The sequence below is a fragment of the Procambarus clarkii genome, chromosome 66, assembly GCF_040958095.1.
Source record: "Procambarus clarkii isolate CNS0578487 chromosome 66, FALCON_Pclarkii_2.0, whole genome shotgun sequence".
In the NCBI taxonomy this organism is placed as follows: Eukaryota; Metazoa; Arthropoda; class Malacostraca; order Decapoda; family Cambaridae; genus Procambarus; species Procambarus clarkii.
This window is the reverse complement of record NC_091215.1, coordinates 10457251-10483284: the sequence shown is the minus strand read 5'-3', so window position 1 is coordinate 10483284 and position 26034 is coordinate 10457251. Positions and strand designations below refer to the sequence as shown.

The window sequence follows — 26034 nt, the reverse complement described above, 5'->3', positions numbered from 1 at the left end:
GTGCCTAGGACAAGGAGCAACGCCTTGTGGAAGGGGCGAGTGTGGGAAAATAGTGATTAGCTCGGCACCCATCGATGAACGAGGATTGGGGTAGCTGAATCTCAGGGATTGGAAAGGCGACGACGCGAAGGCTCCACGACACCTGAGGACCAGTGGAACGTTCCAGGATCGTCGAGGATCGACTCAGGAAGCGTGGGACCCTCACACCATCGAGGGACAGGCGTCGTGAGCCAGGAATGTAAGGTAGATCATTTTCCCTCCCATTACCCCTTGTGTGAGTAGGCTAGTTAGGCCACAATATTTACTTATGTATGTGGCAATGGGACATTAATGCCTTAGTAGTAGAATAGGCTGCAAGGCATCTAGTGTCCAGGACTGTCAGAGGGGACAGTGTGTATGGATGGCAGGACAGTGAAGAAGAGGCGCCGACGTAGTGAAGAGGCCCTCCTGTGAGAGAGTGTGGGACCCCTGTCTTTCTGCCCAGTTGAAGGAGTGTTGGAGGTCGTGGAAGAAGAGGCTGACGATCTCCAGACTTATTATCCTTATTTTCATATTCCTGTTTTACTTGTGATTGTATGTGTGTTCATGTAATTTGCATCAGTAAATTCACACATTTTATCATTGTGTTTAAATGTGCCTCCATTTATAATATTTCTCTATGAGCATACACGAAGGTTATCATAGTACCACCTAGGGAACACTACGTTCTCTATAGAAGTTCTTATTGCCTGGAGAGTGGTAAAGACAGCACAGACTTACATAAAAGTGTACCCTTAGCCATCCGATCAGTATCAGTGCCTGAATGGTGGCAACTATTAACATAGTTGAGGTAAGTGGCTAGAGAGAGGTAAAGCCACACAGACCTTCCTGGGAGAGTACCCTGGGCCAACAGTCTAGCAGCAGATCTATGGGAGTAGCAATCTTCTGGCTACAAACAATATATAATACACCCACTGAACTGCATTGCTGGGGTGCAGATATAATAACACAGCTGGCGACCTTGTTAAGAAGAAGATAGATAACAGGCGGGAAAAGAGTTCCTGCAACCTTTTTGTCTGGCAGGCAAGACTCAGGGAGGTTATGGTTATAAGGTAAGCCTGAGTCTTCCTTCACTCCTCCACGGGTCTAGGCCGGAACTGTTAACAGTAGTTCCCCCGTGTTTGACTGAACGGCTTCCAGGGTGAACCAGTGGCACCCCTTTTGTGGTGGAAGCAAAGACCTGCGGAGGTAGGCATTGTTGGTCCTCTTCTGTGTGACCAAAGGACTCCGGTGAATCCCGGGAGTCGGATGGGCTGAGTATTCGGCCTTTTGAGCCCCTAGCAGCTGAGTGCTAGCAGAGCCCCGGCCCACCCCCCACATGAGAATATATATATATATATATATATATATATATATATATATATATATATATATATATATATATATATGTCGTACCTAGTAGCCAGAATGCACTTCTCAGCCTACTATGCAAGGCCCGATTTGCCTAATAAGCCAAGTTTTCCTGAATTAATATATTTTCTCTAATTTTTTTCTTATGAAATGATAAAGCTACCCATTTCATTATGTATGAGTTCAATTTTTTTTTATTGGAGTTAAAATTAACGTAGGTATATGACCGAACCTAACCATTCCTACCTAACCTAACCTAACCTATCTTTATAGGTTAGGTTCGGTTAGGTAGCCGAAAAAGTTAGGTTAGGTTAGGTTAGGTAGGTTAGGTAGTCGAAAAATCGTTAATTCATGAAAACTTGGCTTATTAGGCAAATCGGGCCTTGCATAGTTGGCTGAGAAGTGCGTTCTGGCTACTAGGTACGACATATATATATATATATATATATATATATATATATATATATATATATATATATATATATATATATATATATATATATATATATATATATATATGTCGTACCTAGTAGCCAGAACTCACTTCTCAGCCTACTATTCAAGGCCCGATTTGCCTAATAAGCCAAGTTTTCCTGAATTAATATATTTACTATAATTTTTTTCTTATGAAATGATAAAGCTACCCTTTTCACTATGTATGAGGTCAATTTTTTTTTATTGGAGTTAAAATTAACGTAGATATATGACCGAACCTAACCAACCCTACCTAACCTAACCTAACCTATATATCTAGGTAAGGTTAGGTTAGGTAGCCAAAAAAAGCTAGGTTAGGTTAGGTTAGGTAGACGAAAAAACATTAATTCATGAAAACTTGGCTTATTAGGCAAATCGGGCATTGCATAGTAGGCTGAGAAGTGAGTTCTGGCTACTAGGTACGACATATATATATATATATATATATATATATATATATATATATATATATATATATATATATATATATATATATATATATGTTATGAGTATATATATATATATATATATATATATATATATATATATATATATATATGTTGTACCTAGTAGCCAGAACGTCGTACTCGGCCTACTATGCAAGGCCCGATTTGCCTAATAAGCAAAGTTTTCCTGAATTAATATATTTTCTCAATTTTTTTTCTTATGAAATGATACAGCTACCCATTTCATCATGTATGAGGTACATTTTTTTTATTGGAGTTAAAATTAACGTAGTTATATGACCGAACCTAACCAACCCTACCTAACCTAACCTAACCTATCTTTATTGGTTAGGTTCGGTTAGGTAGCCAAAAAAGTTAGGTTAGGTTAGGTTAGGTAGGTTAGGTTGTCAAAAAACAATTAATTCATGAAAACTTGGCTTATTAGGCAAATCTGGCCTTGCATTGTAGGCTGAGAAGTACTGTATCACTTCGCGCGTTCGCGTTCTGGCTACTAGGTACGATATATATATATATATATATATATATATATATATATATATATATATATATATATATATATATATATATGTATATATATATATATATATATATATATATATATATATATATATATATATATATATATATATATATGCGAACAAGCCTGAATGGTCCCCAGGACTATATGCGAATGAAAACTCACACCCCAGAAGTGACTCGAACCCATACTCCCAGAAGCAACGCAACTGGTAACTACAGGGCGCCTTAATCCGCTTGACCATCACGGCCGTCAAAAGGAAGTGATAGCCGAGGCTATTTGAGCCACTTCCCCGACGGCAACTCGGATGGTAATCTTGGGCATAGCATTTCACCAAATCACCTCATTCTTTGGGGCACACGTGAGGAACACAAATGCGAACAAGCCTGAATGGTCCCCAGGACTATATGCGAATGAAAACTCACACCCCAGAAGTGACTCGAACCCATACTCCCAGAAGCAACGCAACTGGTAACTACAGGGCGCCTTAATCCGCTTGACCATCACGGCCGTCAAAAGGAAGTGATAGCCGAGGCTATTTGAGCCACTTCCCCGACGGCAACTCGGATGGTAATCTTGGGCATAGCATTTCACCAAATCACCTCATTCTTTGGGGCACACGTGAGGAACACAAATGCGAACAAGCCTGAATGGTCCCCAGGACTATATGCGAATGAAAACTCACACCCCAGAAGTGACTCGAACCCATACTCCCAGAAGCAACGCAACTGGTAACTACAGGGCGCCTTAATCCGCTTGACCATCACGGCCGTCAAAAGGAAGTGATAGCCGAGGCTATTTGAGCCACTTCCCCGACGGCAACTCGGATGGTAATCTTGGGCATAGCATTTCACCAAATCACCTCATTCTTTGGGGCACACGTGAGGAACACAAATGCGAACAAGCCTGAATGGTCCCCAGGACTATATGCGAATGAAAACTCACACCCCAGAAGTGACTCGAACCCATACTCCCAGAAGCAACGCAACTGGTAACTACAGGGCGCCTTAATCCGCTTGACCATCACGGCCGTCAAAAGGAAGTGATAGCCGAGGCTATTTGAGCCACTTCCCCGACGGCAACTCGGATGGTAATCTTGGGCATAGCATTTCACCAAATCACCTCATTCTTTGGGGCACACGTGAGGAACACAAATGCGAACAAGCCTGAATGGTCCCCAGGACTATATGCGAATGAAAACTCACACCCCAGAAGTGACTCGAACCCATACTCCCAGAAGCAACGCAACTGGTAACTACAGGGCGCCTTAATCCGCTTGACCATCACGGTGATTTGGTGAAATGCTATGCCCAAGATTACCATCCGAGTTGCCGTCGGGGAAGTGGCTCAAATAGCCTCGGCTATCACTTCCTTTTGACGGCCGTGATGGTCAAGCGGATTAAGGCGCCCTGTAATTACCAGTTGCGTTGCTTCTGGGAGTATGGGTTCGAGTCACTTCTGGGGTGTGAGTTTTCATTCGCATATAGTCCTAGGGACCATTCAGGCTTGTTCGCATTTGTGTTCCTCACGTGTGCCCCAAAGAATGAGGTGATTTGGTGAAATGCTATGCCCAAGATTACCATCCGAGTTGCCGTCGGGGAAGTGGCTCAAATAGCCTCGGCTATCACTTCCTTTTGACGGCCGTGATGGTCAAGCGGATTAAGGCGCCCTGTAGTTACCAGTTGCGTTGCTTCTGGGAGTATGGGTTCGAGTCACTTCTGGGGTGTGAGTTTTCATTCATATATATATATATATATATATATATATATATATATATATATATATATATATATATATATATGTCGTACCTAGTAGCCAGAACTCACTTCTGAGCCTACTATGCAAGGCCCGATTTGCCTAATAAGCCAAGTTTTCATGAATTAATTGTTTTTCGACTACCTAACCTACCTAACCTAACATAACTTTTTCGGCTACCTAACCTAACCTACCCTATAAAGATAGGTTAGGTTAGGTTAGGTAGGGTTGGTTAGGTTCGGTCCTATATCTACGCTAATTTTAACTGCAATAAAAAAAACTGACCTCATACATAATGAAATGGGTAGCTTTATCATTTCATAATAAAAAAAATAGAGAAAATATATTAATTTATGAAAACTTGGCTTATTAGGCAAATCGGGCCTTGCATAGTAGGCTGAGAAGTGAGTTCTGGCTACTAGGTACGACATATATATATATATATATATATATATATATATATATATATATATATATATATATATATATATATATATATATATATAATTTTTTTAATCAATAAAGTTTACAAAATACCAACTTGGGGTCGTTGATGATATCGATGAGAGCGTTGACAATCATGTCAACAGTGATTTCCTCCCACACCAGAGTTCGCCCCAGACGAAAGTCCTTCACTATGAGAGCATTCCTGGGCTGGTCTCCGAACACAGGGAGGGCGAGGAGGGGCGTGGCGTGATAGACGGCCTCCTGCAGACCCATCAGACCACAGTGTGTGATGAACACCTTGACGTTGTCGTGGGCTGCGGTAGAATTGTTGTTAAATGTAAGACTTTATTTAAGTAAAATGGGTTTTAACACCTGTCATTGTTTTTGGAGTAGATTGGAGTTTATGAAGGCAATTATGAATTCGTACTATATTCTTTTGGTAATCTCTCAATGAATCTGCATCGTAAGCAATTTCCTACATATGTTTAAGTGTACACATACAAACAATTAAACCCACCGAGAATATCCTGCTGGGGAAGCCACATGTTGGTCATCACGTTGTCAGGGAGGTTCTCAATTACACCTTCGTATTTCCAGATGACGCGCTGCGGCAGCCTGCGGAAGGCCTCGATGAAGAAGTTGCGGTACTGGACTGGCATATCGGTGCCTTGCGTTATGGAGCCCAAACTAAAGTAGATGACGCCAGCAGACCCCGCCCCTGTGATCCATGACTCCAGATTCTGCAAAGTGATGTTGGGGGAACTTATTCCCGAGATTCTGGATAGTTTTAATGAAGTGAATCATCTCCAAACGCAAATTGTATGTTGAATGAAAACAAAAGGATTATTCAATTAAATATTATAACATCTGTCAATAGTGCAGTTTTTGCAACACTAAAACTACAGTGACAGTAGTACTGAGGTGTCGTTAAAGAAGAAGAAGAATGCATAAATCTGGGGGCACGAAAACATGTAAGGATAAGGATGTGAAATAATCTTTGTTAGACAAGACTTTATTAAGGATTATTTCGCCACCTGTGAGGGCAGGAGGGGAAGGACAACTCACCTGGGGCAGAGGGCTAGCGGGTCGACAGTGCATGCCGCCCACCTCTACCTGTGAGGGCAGAAGGGGCAGTGGTATATCAATACTAAAGTGGGTGTTGATCAGTGCCAGACTCATGTTCCTCTCCAGGTCCAACAGCGGAGGCAGCTCCGGGAACTGCGCAGAGATCTGAGGAATAAGACCAGATCCGTACTGCACGCTGGTCAGTAATTTATTCAATGAGTACAGTAGTTCTTGTGGAGAAGAATGAGTGCAAACCCTACAGTGTAAAATGGAAAAGGTGGGCTCTTAATTCCAATTATCGTGTATAATATCTTACAAAAATGATAAAATAAAAAATAGAACTTAATGAATCGTGAAAATGTCACACCTGTACCAAGAGGAAATCAAATATAACTGCAGATAATCCAGTCACCCTTCTTACTTCTTAATTTCTCCAATAATCAGTGCAGCTGATCTCGACTCACCTCTTTTTGAACCAGGGGTAAATACACCCATGACTTCAAATATAAGGCTTGAAATATGAGAATAAGTGTGTTGAGGAACTTCTGCCAGGGCGTCATCGGGATGGCGTACGGGAATAAGATGTTTGTTACGTAAGCTGGGTTGTAAACATTGCCCATGATTGCTGCCTGACGTACGTTGACCGCTGTTGCTAGTACGGACACGAATGGAACCTCATGCACGAATGGATACGCCATCTGTAAGGAAGATTTAGACCACGATATCCTTCAGCAGATGTACTGTAGAAAATTATGCTGTCGTTACATATTTCGAGTATTACAATGAACTGATAAAAATATCATCACTCTATTAGGAATATCAATTTTTGTATACATCAAAATCCTTGATTTAAAAGAATTAGGCGATTGTGTTTTTTTAAAAAAGAATTTTAATTGTTTTGTTATGTTTTATTGATGTTCAATTGCCACTATTAACTAAGTACTTTAATTTTCTTTATTGTGAAATTTTATTTTGTATATGGAGAACTTTCTTCATCGGTACCCAAGTCTACCCAGTGATTGGGTCAATCTAGTGCTTGGGTCGACCCAGTACCCGGTGCTAGAGTCGACCCGGTACCCGAGTCTACCCGTGGCTTGGGTAGACCCGGTATCCAAGTCTAGCTGGTGCTTGGGTCAACCTGGTGCTTGGGTCGACCCGGTACTCGGTGCTAGGGTCGACCCGGTGCTTGGGTCGACGCGGTATCCAAGTCTACCCGGTGCTTGGGTCAACATGGTGCTTGGGTCGACCCTGTACCCGGTGCTAGGATCGACCCAGTACCCGAGTTTACCCAGAGATAGATCCCGATACGCCTGTTGAGCTCAGTGTCCAGGGAAACGGTGTCTGAGATTGTGGAGTCGTGGTACACAAACTCGTGAACTGCTTCCAGCACATAGTCTGCTGTTTATACAGGGGTAGCTCATTGATGTCGTGTCCCATCACCTGTGTCTTCTTCAGGCTGATTGTCAGGCCGAATGCGGAACAGGCTGTGGCAAAGCAGTTGAGTAGCTGCTGCAGGCATTCTGCTGTGTGTGTGGTGATCACTGCGTCGTCGGCGAAAAGGAACTCCCTGAGGATTCGCATCTGTACTTTCGTCTTTGCTCGGAGTCTGGATAAATTATAAAGCTTTCCATCAGATCTTATACGGAGATAGATGCCTTCTGTGGTTGTTCCAAATTCATGCTTGACGAGGATCGCGAAGAAGATGCCGAGCAGGGTTGAGCAAGAACGCACCCTTGTATAACCCCTGTTGATGTTGAATGGTTCTGAAGTTGAGCCATCGTACACAACTGTTCCCTTCATGTCCTTGTGGAACGATTCTATCATGCTGAGTAGGGTGGGTGGGCAGTCAATCTTGGCCAAGATCTTGTCCGTCCCTGCTCACGAGGTCGAAGGCCTTTGTAAGGTCAATGAAGGCAATGTACAAGGCTTTTCTCTGCTCCCTGCACTTTTCTTGAAGCTGTCTCAGGGAGAACATCATGTCAGTGGTCGACCTCTCTGCTCGGAAACCACACTGTGATTCAGGGTACACTCTTTCAGCAAGAATCTGAAGCCTGACCAAGAGGACCCTGGCGAAGAGTTTGCCGACGACGCTGAGGAGGGAGATGCCGCGATAGTTGTTGACATCGCTTCTGTCACCTTTATTTTTGTAGAGAATGATGATGTTTGCATCCCTCATGTCTTGTGGCACCGAGCCCTTCCTCCAGCACTGGCACAGGAGTTCATGAAGCTCAGTTTTAAGTGTTCCACCATAGCACTTGAGAACTTCAGGCGGAATCCCGTCGGCTCCTGGGGCCTTCCCTGAAGAAAGTGAATCCACTGCTTTCTCAACTTCCTCCACAGTCAGTTCAAGATCAAGTTCTTCCATGATGGGCAGGCACTTGATTGCATCCAAAGCCTCTATGCTGACCAAGTTCTCTCTGGAGTAGAGTTCAGAGTAATGTTCCACCCAGCAAGTCATCTGTTGATCACAGTCTTTAAGGATCTCTCCAGTGGCTGACGTCAGAGGAGCCGTCCTGTTTTGTGTAGGGTTTGTTGCCTGTTTGATCCCTTCGTACATGCCTCTTATGTTGCCGACAGTGGCTGCAGTTTGGATGCTGGAACAGAGTCGGAGCCAGTAATCTTTAGCACAGCAACTTGCAGTTTGTTGAACTCTTCTGTGGGTAGTACGGAGGGCCTGTAGGTTCCTTTCTGAGGGGAGGATCTTGTAGGATGAGAGAGCTCGTCTTTTTTCCTGTTAAAGGGGTAACAGTTCCTCTGCACTGCCCTCGAACCAATCTGCTGTCTTGTTCTGCCCCTTGCCGAAGGTGGACATGGCAGTGTTGAAATAGTGCCCATGAGATGTGACCACCTCTCTCTTGCGCAATCGCAGGGTGGTACAGGAAGGACATTAGTAGGGTAAATTATAACCATGACTGTGCGCGGCACCCGAGTCGAAGCCCGAGGATCGAACTCGGGCATAGTCAAAAGTGTGTGGGGGGTCTCCGGGGTCGCACGGTCATTGTCACGGGGGTGTTGAGGGTCATGTGGGGCAAAAGGGGTATGTAAGGGTAAGAAGGGTGTGGGGGTGATAAGTATGGAAGAGGTGTACATCAACAAAGGTGACAGTGAGAGAAAGGGGGAGGGGATGCTCGCACATGAGGCCGGTGTGTGTGAGAGTGAAGTGACGGGGTGTGTGTGATCAACAGATTTCCTCCCCCGGGAACTTGAGGGTTGGTGAGGGTAAAAGGGGAAATGGAGAAGGGGGATAGTGAGGTAGATGGACTAAGTACGGGAGGTGGTGTGCATGTTGCGTAGTTGTAAGAAGAAAAAGTGAGAATATGTGGCGTAGAGTTAAAGGTGTGGAGTTATATAGTTAAATATTTGTGGAGATATATAGTTAAATAGCAATATGTAGATAGGATATATTGAGGACGAAGAGGGCGACCCCCCTCCCATGGAGGGACGAGCCTAGGAGATCGAGATTTTTAGATGTGTGGTTAAAGGGTGGGGAGCAGCAGGATGTACCTTTGAGTTATAGGAGAGAGAGTGAAGTGGCAATATTTTTTACCAAAAATCATTCTTACCCCAAAGTCTCTAGGCTTTCGATGTCTTCATGGGTGAGTGTGACACCTGACATTAGTTACACGTCCGAGCTGAGGGTGTGTTCTCGCTAGGGGGTCTTGAGGGTAAATGGAGTGAGAGGCAATGAGGCGTAATATTTTATGTAAACAAGCGGCTGGGCCTCCTCACCTCCCCTCCCCTGCCTTGCTTCCAGAGCACTAAGGAGTGGCGGCACATACCCACCACATGTGTCTGTGGAGTGGCCTGTGGAGTGTCACCACATGACCACATGTGCCCACACCACATGGGCACATGTGGTCATGTGGTGGCCACATGGCCACTTGACCAAAGAGGCAAAGCTCAACCCCCGCAAGCACAATTAGGTGAGCACATGGGCACATGCCACATGGCTGGTCACCTCTTTGAAGGCCTAGGCACGACTGTAGTGAATGTCATCATCAGCCTCAACTGTACCCAGTCATGCCCGCCCCCCTCCCTCTCCACCCCCCCCCCCGCAACCACTTGACACCCCTCAGAGATGTATAGGAAGCACATACCAGCACATAGTGGGAGAGCGTTTGGGCGGGCAGATCGTTTGATCGGTCTTGTGGTCTTGAAAGGATAGTCTGTCCTATCTCAAAACCGGCAGAACTTAAACATTATATTGTGGTGCGAATATTCACATAAGTAGCACATGGCCCCCTTGTGTCACACGTCCTCCTTGATGTTTGTCATCTGATTGAGTGAGGTAAATGACCACATTACTTCCCACCTAGCATTCAGCTCCGTTTACTTGCCCCTCTCAGAGTTTGAGGGGCTTACATGCCTGTCTATGTATTCATATCAAATATTGACTATAGCCTGAGGTATAGATCTTTTAATTTGGCTTGTACTCTGAGTAACGAGCCTCATCGTATACCAGTCTATAATTTTCTTCTATCAAATCAAATCAAATCAAATCACTACCAGGCATCTAAATAGCATTTTTCATTAGTCAGTAAACACAGTAAAAGCAGTCACTCAGGTAAAGTCAGTAAGCGTTTTATTGAATGTGGGACACATTTTATAGTTAGTTTAAAGTTTTTACATCTTAAAAGGTGTCTACCAGTCTTCAATTTTCTTATTATCAAATCAAATTAAATCAGTCCCAGCATCTAAATAGCATTTAGCATCACTCAGTAAAGTCAGTCAAAGTCAGTAAGCGTTTACTGAATGAGGGAAACATTTTACATCTTAAAAGGTGTCTAGATGTCTTCAATTTTGTTTCCATCAAATCAAATCAAATCAAATCAGTGCCAGCATCATTCAGTAAACTCCGTCAAAGTCAGCAAGAGTTTATTGAATGAGGGAAACATTTTACATCTTTAAAGGGGTCTACCAGTCTTCCATTTCTTATAAAAAAATCAACTAAATGGCATCACTTAGGGTGCGGGCAGCGAGTGTTCGAGCACTGCACCTCTTGATGTCTGTCGCGTGACTGGGTTAATGGCCACAATACCCCACACCATACCTGCTCCTACATACCCCTTCCCCCCAACAGTTAGCATGCTTCTTTTACTTCTCACCCCTCAGGTTGACACTTACACTCTTTTCTCGGTATACATAACAACAACAAAAAGTAGTTAAAGGCATAAACCCTTTATATACAATTTTCATTCTTTACTAGCTGTACCCAACCACGCGTTGCTGTTGCTCGGCAGCGCATGTGTGTTGCTGAGTCACAGCAACCTTCCCCAGCCTGCCAGTCCTCCCCACCATTTCCCTCTCCCCGTCCCCTCAGCCTCCCAATCATTCCCCTCTCCCGCATCGCCTCGTCCTCCCAACCAATTCTCCCCTCCCCCATCGCTTTGTCCTCCCCACCATACCCTACTCCACTTCGTGTCCTCGTCCTCCTAACCATTCCCCACTCTCCCGTCTCTTCATCCTCCTAACCATTCCCAACTCCCGCATTCCCGGTCCTCCCCACCAATCCCCCACCTCCCCCATCCCCACTCTACCGTGTCCTCGTCCTCCTAACCATTTCCCATTCAACCGTCCACTCGTCTTCCCTACAATCTCCCACTCCCCCCGTCCCCTCGTTCTCCCTACAATTCCCTCCCCCCCTTCCCCATCCTCTCGTCTTCCCCACCATCCCCCACTCCACTGTCCCCTTATCCTCCCCACCATTCTCCACTCCCCTGTCCCCTCGACCCCACCATCCCCAACTTCCGTCCCCTTTATTATTCGAATGCAACGTTGTGTCAAAATTTCAAAGAAATCAGTAAAGTGGTTTCGAAGATTTCCCTTGCATGAAAAACACATGGAAAAACACAGTTGTTAAAAAAAAAAATGTTTTTTTCCCGTCACAGACGTGACATCTGTATAGTATGTATATAAAAACCCACTCGGATGCGAATGGAGCGTTGTGTGAAAATTTCAAAGCAATTGGTGAAGAACTTTCGGAGATTAGCGATTTTGAACAAACGAAGATTTCCATTTATATATATATACAACCCGTTCTCGCAAATTTAATAAGTCAATATTGACTTATTAAATATGTGCATAGGTGACATACTTAACATAATAGTTTCCCTTGAAAAGCTTCATAGAAAACACCGACCTTACCTAACCTACTTAGTATGTTAAGATAAGCATCTTATTGCTTCGTAATTACAATTATTGCCTAACCTATACCTAAAATAGGTTAAGTAACAATTGTAATTACGAAGCTATAAGATGCCTATTTTAACATACTAAATAGGTTAGGTAAGGTCGGTGTTTTCTATGAAGCTTTTCAAGGGAAACTATTATGTTTAGTATGTCACCTATGCACGCAACTAATAAGTCAATATTGACTTATTAATTTGCGAGAACGGGTTGATATATAGACTAGCAGTACCCGGCCACGCGTTGCTGTGGCTCAGCAACGCATATGTGTTGCTGAGCCACAGCAGCCTTCCCAGTTCCCCAGTCCTCCCCACCATTCCCCCCTCACCCGTCTCCTTGGCCTCCCAACAATTCCCCACTCTAAAGTCCCCTCGTCCTCCCCACCAGTCCCCAGTCCACCATCCCCTCTTCCTTCCCACCATGCCCCACTTTCCTGTCCCTTTGTCCTCCCCCACCGTTCTCCATTTCCCCATCCCCTCGTCCCGACCATCCCAAACTCCCCCGTCTCCTCGTCCATCCCCCCCATTACCCCCTCCCTTGTCCTATTGTCTTCCCCCACCATCTCTCACTTCCGTCCACTCGTCATCCCCACCATTCCCGACTCCCTCGTCCGATGCCTTCACAAATCGTCTGATGTTCCCATCAGAAAATTGGGAACATCAAGTTATCTGATGTTCCCATCACTGATGTATAAGAAAAACAGTTAAAAAATGAAATGAAAATATGAAAACATTAAAAATAAATTATACTCATGAAATGAACAGTATGGTAAACAACACAGCTCAATTGCAACGCAATTCACACAAAATAATTAAATCAAAATGAATATAAATCAAAATCTATGAAAATTCAATTTATCAATGCAATCAGAAATATTGAAAAGGAATTGTAACATATTTAGTATAGCATGTGTGATGCTCTTACATGCAACAGATGGCGCTGTTTTTCAAGAAAAGCATAGTTTTACCTGTCACAGGTGTGGCATCTATACTTATACTTACGAGATGAATGGTATGGTAAACAACACAGCTCAGTTCCAATACAATGTCACACAAAATAATTCAATAAAATTAAAATAAATCGAAATCTATGAAAGTAAAATTTATCAATGCAATCGGAAACATTGAAATGGAATTCGTGACATATTTATTATAGCGTGCATGTTCCTATTATGTGCAACAGATGGCACTGTTTTTCAAAAACGAATGTTTTTACCTGTCACAGGTGTGGTATTTTTACAGTAGGCATATAAAAAGACGCGCCAATTCGAATGCAACGTTGTGTCAAAATTTCAAAGCAATCGGTAAAGAGGCTTCGAAGATTTCCCTTACATAAAAAACACATGAAAAACACAGTTTTTCGGAAAAAGCATGTTTTTTACCGTCACAGACGTGACATCTATTTAGTATGTATATAAAGACCTGCTCAGATGCGAATGGAACGTTGTGTGAAAATTTCAAAGCAATCGGTGAAGAACTTCCGGAGATTAGCGATTTTGAACAAATGAACATTTCCATTTTTATTTATATAGATTAAACACTTAAGAGTAACGCCCGTCCGTCGTAAGCTAGTCTTCAATATTTTTTTTGTTTGTTTTTTTTAAAAATCTTGTGAGAACCATTTGTTAATTCGAATAGAATTTAAAAACAAGTAGAGTTTCGGGTTAGTCCGTTTACATTTTTATCACTAATCTAATATTATTACTACGCATTTTTCTTCGTCATTACAGTTAAAATTTTCCCCTTTCAAGCAAGCTTAGTTTAAAGGTCCTACATACATCACTCAGTCACTCAGCCAAGTTATCCTTTGATGTAACTGTTCACATAGCGTTTTCTATTCTTCCCCAAATATCTTTTAAGAGTAACGAGCCTCGTCATAAAACTGTCTTCAGTCTTCTTATAACAAAATCAAATCAATGCTACAGTGTGTTTTCACCTCGTATCATAACGGGACCAACATGCAAACATCATTCTATTACTGTGTGACTATTTTTCAGTTCTTGTAACGCATTGAATGTAAAGTAACGCGGAAAATAAACTTTCTGCTCTCCAAATAAATAGCATTTGAAATGTATGCGTGCCTAGACAATCTCTCATGGCCTCTACATCCAACACCAATAATAATTAGTACCGTGTCCCAGCTTTTAGTCCTTATAACACACCCACAATGTAACGTACAGCGAAAAATCAAGGTTCTGCTGTTCAAATAAATATAATTTGGAATGTAAGTGTGTCTATGGAATCTTCCTTACCTCTACATCCAACACCAATAATAATTAGTATTGTGTAACTGTTTTCCAATTCTTGTAACACAATCAATATCATGTAACGCGGAAAATCGATGTTCTGCTGTCCAAATAAATATTATATGAAATGTATGCATGTCTACTCAATCTCCCATGCCAATACATCCATCACCAAATAAATATTATTATGTAGTCCTTGGAACACACAACAGCATTAGCCCTGTCTGTCAGTCTGTCTGTCTCTCTTTGTCACCCCACCTCAAGGTAACCACAGCAGAGGTTAAACTCTTGGTTGTAGTCGACGCGCGGGCATGCTCTCATAACAGGTTGCCTACCCACACATCCGGCGACACCTCCCCTCTCGTCAATCACACGTCATTTCAATAACCCTTAGTCTGTTTACCTTTTTACTCAACACACCAGTAGTTGGGAAAAGTATTTTTTTTCCAAGTAACGTAAGTTTTTAAGATTCTACACATCTCAATTCAGCTTATTCAGCGGAACAATTTAACGATGATTGATAGATCAGTCTTGTCTCTCCTTATCGCTGATTTGTCACACAGCACCACCCTTCTCTCATCCTCCCATTAACGCTCAATCCAGCAGGTGTCTGATTTTCACCTTAGTAATTCTCAATGGAAAGTCGGTGTGTGTTTTTTTAACAGAGGAACTTGGTTTTTAGTTTTAAAATACTTTCAGTTGATAGCCATTAACTACATAGGAATAGATAGGCCGGTTGTTCTGTGTAAAAGTCTTTACATATGACCAGAAATAATACAAAAGTAATGACCCAGTTCACAAACACACCATTATCTTTGGAGACTTAAAACATTACATTAACCGAAGGAAGACTGACAGGCCTCCATCGGAATAAACACAAATGCCAACCCATTCCACACACATCCTCACCAGAGGATGGAAGACTAATGACGATTTTTGGCATCCCTTCTCTCTTACCCTTGTAACCTTGTAACGTAACGTGACCAACATGATAACATCATTCTTTGCCCAAATAAAATTTTTAAGAGTAACAAGTGTCGTAAGGTGGTTTTCAATCTTATTATCATAACAAATCAAAATCAATGTTACTGTGTGTTTCACACTTTGTAACGAAACGTAACCAACATGCTACTGTGTGTTTTACACCTCGTAACGTAACGTGACCAACGTGCAATCCTCATTTTCTCCCAAAATAGCTTGTTTTTAAGAGTAGCGAGTGTCGTAAGCTTGTCTTCAATCTTATTCTATATATAAATTTCACAGTGTGTCTGTTTTAGTCCTTGTAACATACGCACAATGTAACGTAACATGGAAAATCAGCGTTCTGCCTTCCAAAAAAATATAATTTTGAAATGTAAAGCATGTGTACCTAACGTAACGTAACGTGACCAACATGCAAACATCGTTCGCTCATTTTTTTACTGTGTGACTGTTTAAGACCTTGTAAGACACAACGTAACATAATGTAAGGTGGAAAATCATAGACCTGATATTATATTTTAAAATTGACTTGTTCATCATCACTGAGTACAAGTCATTTATCGAGTTTCAGTTCAAGGCTCACTCGAACATTAAACATTAGTTTGAAGCAGGTATTTACACCCCTCGTTTTTATATCTGCCAACTCACTGCTTCTCTCTAACTGGCTTACGCATTATTGAAATAACCGGTTTCAATTTTGCTAGGATCAACATGTTAAGTCCTATATGTTCCCTCTTAGACAGTCACTCAGTTTCAGACCGTCTGGCCTTGACTCCGATGATGACGATGGGCAAGACAACCTTGAGGTGTTTAGCGCCGTGTGTGACATTTGTCTATTTAGCCTTCGACGTCCTGGATTTGCTGTCATCGTCTAATCAGCGGTTGTCTCTCCTAGCCCCGTCTCATGTTAACAGGAACATTAAGGGGTTAGACTACATCAACCCTATGTGGGAGGTTATGTTCCCTACAGAATATGTACCACTCTTAATACTTTATTCGTCCCAATATCATTTTAAGGTAAACCAGTATAGTCCGTCTATATGTTGTTTTCAAATCTTATCCATTAATTTTTACTTTGAATAAAAGAGAAATAAAGCAAGGTAAAAAACATTGCTGATGTGTTTTTTTATTCAATGAAAACTTAAATTTTTTAAAACTTAAACTCAGCGCCAAGACTGACCAATCCTTATGACGATCATTGGTGCAGTGGTCACGGTACTGTGTACGTTTACGGGTGATCCTGGACGGCATGGGTTCGAATCCTGGCCGGGTCAAAGAGTTCTTAGTGATATATATATATATATATATATATATATATATATATATATATATATATATATATATATTCCTCTTTGCCCATTTTCTTTTCTGCATGGCAGCTAAGGAGGTCACAAGCAGGTTGTCCAGCGAATTCAACATCTGGTTCCTGGACGATGGCACCCTGGCAGGGACACAGGAATCCCTGCTAGGAGATCTTCAGCTAGTGAAATCTAGGGGAGAGGAGTTAGGCCTTACACTAAATCCATCAAAGTGTGAAATCATCTCATCCAGCCAACCAATCATAGATGCAGTATAAATCTTATTGCCAGGAGCCCAAGAGATTGCTCCCACCGACAGTGTGCTGCTAGGGGCACCTCTGGGCTCGAACGCCATTGAGGTAGTCCTCGAAGAAAAGCTTAAAGACCGGAGGAGGATGGAGGCGCGAATAGGGGCTTTGGATGCTCACGATGCTTTGTACCTTCTTACAAGGTGCTTGGCCTTACCCAGACTTACCTATTTCCTCAGGTGTGCTCCTTCCTTTGACAGCCCAAAATTAACGGAATACGACTCACTCCTAAAGACTCACTCCGTAGTAACTACGAAAGTGTTAAACCTCTCCCTGCAAGATGACCAGTGGGACCAAGCAACGCTCCCAGTTAGGCTCGGGGTATAGGTATTCGCAAGGCGACACAGTTAGCATTGCTAGCCTTCTTATCCTCGACCAGTGCTACAAGTGAATTACTGAATGAAATACTACCAAAATACCTAAGGAACTCCATTGGGATTCGTGATCCCAAATTTGTGGAAGGAGCTAGTCAGTGGGACACTCTTGCCAATTCACACACTCGACCAACTTTTCCAAACGACGGTAAACAGGCCAAATGGGATAGCCCCATAGTGGAGAACATCGCTAAAGCATTGCTGGACTCAGTTTCTCAGAAGGACAGAGCGCGTCTCCAAGCTGTGCAAGCCCCCCATGCTGGGGACTTCCTGTTGACAGTCCCTAATTCCGCCTTGGGCACCCGCCTGGACCATCGGGCCCTAAGTATTGGTGTTGCTCTGCGCCTTGCCGCCCCTATCTCCACCGAACACCGGTGTGTTTGCGGCTATGCACGGGCAGACCAATACGGCAGCCATGGTCTCATCTGTCGTAAGACACAGGGAAAGATTGCCAGACACGAAGCAGTCAATGACATAATCAAGAGAAGTTTGGCTACAGCTGGGTGTCCAGCACAAAGGGAACCCCAGTTGTGCAGACATGACAACAGCCAAAAACGCCCAGAGTAAGTCACCCTGCAGCCATGGAGGGAAGGTAAACAGGTCGTATGGGATTACACCTGTGCATCTACATTGGCTGATACCTATTTACGTTACAGCTCAGCGGAGGGAAGTGGGGCAGGCACCTTCAGGGAGACCCAGAAAATCCACAAGTACAGAGACCTAGAACGTTGTTACAGGTTCGTGCCGATAGGCTCAGAGACTCTAGGCGCCTGGGGTAAATGTGCACTCAAGTTTTTAAAGGAGGTTGGTGAGGAACTCATTGGGAAAACTAGAGACCCACGAGCAGCCAGTTTTCTGTTCCAGGGCCTCAGTGTCGCAGTTCAGAGGGGAAATGCGTGCTGTATCCTGCATACGCACCCAACCTCCGAGGAGCTGGACGAGGTCTTCGAACGCTGATTGCTTAATTGTTATATATTTGTGTGTGTGTGTGTGTGTGTTCTCTGTAAATTGTAGCATTGCAATAAAATAAAACAAAACATACAAAAAAATAATAGGGGTGGTAGGAGAAGAAAAGAATAAAGTATTCAGTGAGAATCCACAAAATCTTCTCTGAATGCTCTTTGTTTTCTTCTTCGAGGATGTGGGTCCCTGCAATTGCACCAGAGGTGGTACCCCTAATATATATATATATATATATATATATATATATATATATATATATATATATATATATATATATATATATATATGTCGTACCTAGTAGCCAGAACGCACTTCTCAGCCTATTATGCAAGGCCCGATTTGCCTAATAAGCCAAGTTTTCCTGAATTAATATATTTTCTCAAATTTTTTTCTTATGAAATGAAAAAGCTACCCATTCCATTATGTATGACATATATATATATATATATAACTGAAAACTCACACCCCAGAAGTGACTCGAACCCATACTCCCAGAAGCAACGCATCTGGTATGTACAAGACGCCTTAATCCACTTGACCATCACGACCGGACATAATGAGGTGATAGCCGAGGCTATTTGAACCACCCCACCGCCGGCACTCGGATAGTTATCTTGGGCATAGCATTTTACCAAATCACCTCATTCTTTGGGGCAACACGTGAGGAACACAAATGCGAACAAGCCTGAATGGTCCCCAGGACATATGCAACTGAAAACTCACACCCCAGAAGTGACTCGAACCCATACTCCCAGAAGCATTTGTGTTCCTCACGTGTTGCCCCAAAGAATGAGGTGATTTGGTAAAATGCTATGCCCAAGATAACTATCCGAGTGCCGGCGGTGGGGTGGTTCAAATAGCCTCGGCTATCACCTCATTATGTCCGGTCGTGATGGTCAAGTGGATTAAGGCGTCTTGTACATACCAGATGCGTTGCTTCTGGGAGTATGGGTTCGAGTCACTTCTGGGGTGTGAGTTTTCAGTTGCATATGTCCTGGGGACCATTCAGGCTTGTTCGCATTTGTGTTCCTCACGTGTTGCCCCAAAGAATGAGGTGATTTGGTAAAATGCTATGCCCAAGATAACTATCCGAGTGCCGGCGGTGGGGTGGTTCAAATAGCCTCGGCTATCACCTCATTATGTCCGGTCGTGATGGTCAAGTGGATTAAGGCGTCTTGTACATACCAGATGCGTTGCTTCTGGGAGTATGGGTTCGAGTCACTTCTGGGGTGTGAGTTTTCAGTTGCATATGTCCTGGGGACCATTCAGGCTTGTTCGCATATATATATATATATATATATATATATATATATATATATATATATATATGTCGTACCTAGTAGCCAGAACTCACTTCTCAGCCTACTATTCAAGGCCCGATTTGCCTAATAAGCCAAGTTTTCCTGAATTAATATATTTACTAAAATTTTTTTCTTATGAAATGATAAAGCAACACTTTTCTCTATGTATGAGGTCAATTTTTTTTTATTGGAGTTAAAATTAACGTAGATATATGACCGAACCTAACCAACCCTACCTAACCTAACCTAACCTATATATATAGGTAAGGTTAGGTTAGGTAGCCAAAAAAAGCTAGGTTAGGTTAGGTTAGGTCGGTTAGGTCGACGAAAAAACATTAATTCATGAAAACTTGGCTTATTAGGCAAATCAGGCCTTGCATAGTAGGCTGAGAAGTGAGTTCTGGCTACTAGGTACGACATATATATATATATATATATATATAAATATATATATATATATATATATATATATATATATATATATATATATATATATATATATATATATATATATATATTTATAGGTCGTACCTAGTAGCCAGAACGCACTTCTCAGCCTACTATGCAAGGCCCGATTTGCCTAATAAGCCAAGTTTTCCTGAATTAATATATTTTATCTAATTTTTTTTCTTATGAAATGATAAAGCTACCCATTTCATTATGTATGAGGTCAATTTTTTTTTATTGGAGTTAAAATTAACGTAGATATATGACCGAACCTAACCAACCCTATCTAACCTAACCTAACCTATCTTTATAGGTTAGGTTAGGTTAGGTAGCCGAAAAAGTTAGGTTAGGTTAGGTTAGGTAGGTTAGGTTGCCGAAAAACAATTAATTCATGAAAACTTGGCTTATTAGGCAAATCGGGCCTTGCATAGTAGGCTGAGAAAGCTACCCATTTCATTATGTATGAGGTCAATTTATTTTTATTGGAGTTAAAATTAACGTAGATATATGACCGAACCTAACCAACCCTACCTCACCTAACCTAACCTATCTTTATAGGTTAGGTTAGGTTAGGTAGCCGAAAAAGTTAGGTTAGGTTAGGTTAGGTAGGTTAGGTTGTCGAAAAAACATTAATTCATGAAAACTTGGCTTATTAGGCAAATCGGGCCTTGCATAGTAGGCTGAGAAAGCTACCCATTTCATTATGTATGAGGTCAATTTATTTTTATTGGAGTTAAAATTAACGTAGATATATAACCGAACCTAACCAACCCTACCTCACCTAACCTAACCTATCTTTATAGGTTAGGTTAGGTTAGGTAGCCGAAAAAGTTAGGTTAGGTTAGGTAGGTTAGGTTGTCGAAAAAACATTAATTCATGAAAACTTGGCTTATTAGGCAAATCGGGCCTTGCATAGTTCTGGTAGTAGCCAGTGCGTACCTAGTAGCCAGTGTCGTACCTAGTAGCCAGTGCGTTCTGGCTACTAGGTACGACATATATATATATAAATATATATATATATGTCGTACCTAGTAGCCAGAACGCACTTCTCAGCCTACTATGCAAGGCCCGATTTGCCTAATAAGCCAAGTTTTCATGAATTAATTGTTTTTCGACTACCTAACCTACCTAACCTAACCTAACCTAACTTTTTCGGCTACCTAACCAAATCTAACCTATAAAGATAGGTTAGGTTAGGTTAGGTAGGGTTGGTTAGGTTCGGTCATATATCTACGTTAATTTTAACTCCAATAAAAAAAAATTGACCTCATACATAATGAAATGGGTAGCTTTATCATTTCATAAGAAAAAAATTAGAAAAAATATATTAATTCAGGAAAACTTGGCTTATTAGGCAAATCGGGCCTTGAATAGTAGGCCAAAAAGTGAGTTCTGGCTACTAGGTACGACATATATATATATATATATATATATATATATATATATATATATATGTCGTACCTAATAGCCAGAACACACTTCTCAGCCTACTATTCAAGGCCCGATTTGCCTAATAAGCCAAGTTTTCATGAATTAATGTTTTTTCGTCTACCTAACCTACCTAACCTAACCTAACCTAGCTTTTTTTGGCTACCTAACCTAACCTTACCTATAAATATAGGTTAGGTTAGGTTAGGTAGGGTTGGTTAGGTTCGGTCATATATCTACTTTAATTTTAACTCCAATAAAAAAAAATTGACCTCATACATAGAGAAAAGGGTAGCTTTATCATTTCATAAGAAAAAAATTATAGTAAATATATTAATTCAGGAAAACTTGGCTTATTAGGCAAATCGGGCCTTGAATAGTAGGCTGAGAAGTGAGTTCTGGCTACTAGGTACGACATATATATATATATATATATATATATATATATATATATATTTATATATATATATAGATATATATATATGTGTGTGTGTGTATATCACGAAAATAAACGTGATTAAGAATGTGACAATGTCAGACCACGGAGGAAAATGAAACAGGAATTTCCTTAAGTACTTTCGTATATTAAATACATCTTCAGAAGGAATCTGAAGATGTATTCCTGAAGATGATAGGAATTCCTTCTGAAGATGTATTTAATATACGAAAGTACTTAAGGAAATTCCTGTTTCATTTTCCTCCGTGGTCTGACATTGTCATATATATATATATATATATATATATATATATATATATATATATATATATATATATATATATATATATATATATGTCGTACCTAGTAGCCAGAACTCACTTCTCAGCCTACTATGCAAGGCCCGATTTGCCTAATAAGCCAAGTTTTCATGAATTAATGTTTTTTCGACTACCTAACCTACCTAACCTAACCTAACCTAACTTTTTCTGCTACCTAACCTAACCTAACCTATAAAGATAGGTTAGGTTAGGTTAGGTAGGGTTGGTTAGGTTCGGTCATATATCTATGTTAATTTTAACTCCAATAAAATAAAATTAACCTCATACATAATGAAATGGGTAGCTTTATCATTTCATAAGAAAAAAATTAGAGAAAATATATTAATTCAGGAAAACTTGGCTTATTAGGCAAATCTGGCCTTGCATAGTAGGCTGAGAAGAGCGTTCTGGCTACTAGGTACGACATATATATATATATATATATATATATATATATATATATATATATATATATATATATATATATATATATATATATAAATATATATATATATATATATAAATATATATATATATATATATATATATATATATATATAAATATATATATATATATATAAGTAGATTATTTGGTGACAGATAGAGCCACCTATGTAGGGTAATCAGATAAGAAAATCAGAAGCGGGGAGCCACATAGTGCCACTCCATATTAGGTCACCCAAGGTGTGAGTGGTAGCAGTCGAAAAAACAGTGAAGATAGGTATCTATTATGTGCCACTATGATCATGTTCATTTATACAGTAAAGTATGACAATATATTTAAGTAAAAATGAATTTATTTGTATAATAAACACTCGTGGGTGAGTGCCAGTTACGCCCCCACATTCCTCTATGGGGCAGGTGTAAAACAGGTTCCTCCCGGTGAGGGTGGTCGCCCGTACCCTTCCTCGCACCTAATGGCCTTGACTTTACCGTAACAGAGTTCCACACCCAGCGGAGGTTGAGTGGGTCTTATATAGGGGTATTAAATTATAAATCTCCTCCAGGGGTTAAAAAAATCAAAGAATTTATTAATGTTTTATTAGGTAAAAATCACAAATGATGTATAAGAAGTTAATTATGGCCCCTATCCCTCTCCCCCCTCCACCTCCCCTTCCTCATCTGAGTAGAATTCTGACGTCTCCCCATCCGTGGTGAGTGGGGGGAGGTCTTGACCCCCTCCCCCCTCTCTTGGGGGAGTGGGGTGAGTTGGCTGGTTGCCTTTTGGACGACTTTCCTTCTGACTCTCATCTGAAGTGTTCTGGAAAGAGATGGGGAAAATAATTTATAGGACTATATCTTTTATTTGAAAAATATTCTATTTCCTCTAAGAACAGTTAGTACATACCTCTCCCCCTGCAGGAGCGACCTTGTGTCCTCTACAGCAGGCATCATCAATTAGGGTACGTAACAGCATCTTGTTTGGGGCAGACCTTCCTCGTAGAATTACTACTCTACAAATGTGGACAGGTCCTAAGAATTGCACTGAAAAAAAAAAGAAGAGGTAAAATAGAGGTTGAGCAAACTTTCTATTGTGGGAAAAAAAATAAATCTTTACCAGAAAGTGAGGGTAATACTAACCAGGCCCTTCAAGGACTTCAATCTTCCCTGCGTGTGTTTCTGGGGAGACGCCTTCCATTTGTAGGATAAGGGGGATGGGGGTCTTCTAGGGAGGTTGTGGGGTGAGAGGTGTTTTATATGGGGGTAATCCCCCTGTTAGGTGGGTTGCCTAGCTAACAAAAATATTCTCTACACCACCTATAAGAACCAACCCTTACTCCTCTACAAAATGTCCTAACACAGTGATGTTTCATAGGAAAATATCGTCTCGCATAAGCGAGGGCTCGTTTATCATTTAATTTTAAACTAACGCTTGAAAATACATTATGTAAGTAATGTACTGTTGAAGGCAACCCCAGGTGACTCACCCTATGGACGAACATGACGCAATACAGTCCACAAGCAAGGGTAAAATCACTCTGGAGTCTGTAGCACATTCCAAACACCTTTGTTATTGTGTTAGTTTTAATAAATCCTTGAAAATAATGTCCATAAGTAACCGCCGACATTGCATAACTATCGAAAAAAAACATTCGATGTTTAACTTTATCAACATAAATAGCTACCCAATGTCCCATAGTTAATCTGCTATGTGATGGTAAAATATTAGTTATGAGAACAATAGGTTTTCTTGATGAGATATTTAAATGTTCTATTTCATCAGCATTATAACAACCTAGGTAGAGTGCTCGATCCCCTAGATTATTTTTTAAATTAATATTTATATCATTACAATTCATTATGTTTTTAAGCTCGCACGTCACACAGAACAGTTCTCTGTCCGTCGATGGATAGTACCCCGGTCGTTTCCCCAAACAGTAAAACCAGCCTGTTATATGTAACACCGCCACCAAACTCAAGCTCCATACGCAAGTTGCCAGATTTCTCCACAGGGAGGGAATCCTTTGTTTGAATGGTGGTTAAGTCAAAGGCGAATATCGATCTTCCCTTATTAAAAGTGTCATAGGCTAGAAGTGAATCACGCTCTAAGCCTAATGTCTTCAAAGTTTCGTAATAAAGGCGGGCATAATGATTGTCGAAATCACCACCAATTCGGTAAATTGCATTATTGTTCAAATACATGGCGATATTTTTCAGTTTTGCATTTTCAAAATATAATCCATTACCTTGGTGAAGGCCAGCGAAATAATTCATTGGCACAATTACCATGAATATCCTGTGAGGAATTACTTGCGCCCAAGGCTGATCAATTAAGAGACTAGTTTGATTCCCTGCTAGGACATATGTTTTAGAAATGGTTTTATTGAAAGTATAGCTTATGGGGTCGGGGGATGCTAACAGTGAGCTGTTTAAGGCTAGGTAAGCACTTGGGTAGGGGAACACTCGTGTTACCCACAACTTAGCATAATCCATATGCAGCCGATACTTAGAGCCATCGTCCACACTTGTATTTAGCACCCAAGCATGTGGGGAGAGCTCCAATCTTAGGCGCACATCTATATTATCTAATATGTATTGGTCTAGGGTTGTTACGTCCAATAGTAGGGGAAAACACATTGACAATCCTTTACCTTTTAAATCGGTCATAAATTTTTTATCCTTGGCGGTTGCCCCAGTAAAAAATGTATTAGTAAATTCGTTAGGGATTACACCATCATCACTCCAGTCCCTACGAAAGGCTCCAATCCTCCCCAAGGAAGACATTTTTGATGGAGGCATGGAGGTAATTAATTTAATAAACGACCAATAATTAAAATTAGAATTTGTTTCAACTACCTGCTCTCCTAAAAACACCTGAACACCTTTAAACATGGTATTTGACAACCCATTAACAAATTCCACATGGTCATCCTCTTCCAATTTTGTGGTATCGTCATCTTTCGTTAAAGATACCTTAAAATCTATAACAATATTAGCTAAATCTAAGAAGGCGCCCTGGGTTCCGGGGATGCGGAATTCTAAGTAATTATCCCGCAAACGTTGATTAATAGGTAGGTTAACAGGTAGAATGTCTATTTGCTGTGTGGAGGCAATTGAACTCTCCACATTACGTATTCTGTTACTTCTAGGAAATTGGTCAATAATACTGGAAGTATAATATTCTACAGGGAT

General features: G+C 41.2%; 1 protein-coding gene across 1 annotated transcript in view; it reads right to left on the bottom strand.

The window, feature by feature from the left end:
* LOC123769303 (UDP-glycosyltransferase UGT5-like) overlaps positions 1–26034 on the bottom strand; it is a 189043-nt gene that overhangs the window by 40704 nt on the left and 122305 nt on the right. The window contains exons 4-7 of the mRNA XM_069309817.1: positions 6579–6812; positions 6115–6279; positions 5567–5789; positions 5144–5363 (exon numbers count right to left, since the gene is read on the bottom strand). Coding sequence (XP_069165918.1) covers positions 5144–5363; positions 5567–5789; positions 6115–6279; positions 6579–6812 — 842 coding nt within the window. The remainder of the gene's footprint in view (positions 1–5143; positions 5364–5566; positions 5790–6114; positions 6280–6578; positions 6813–26034) is intronic.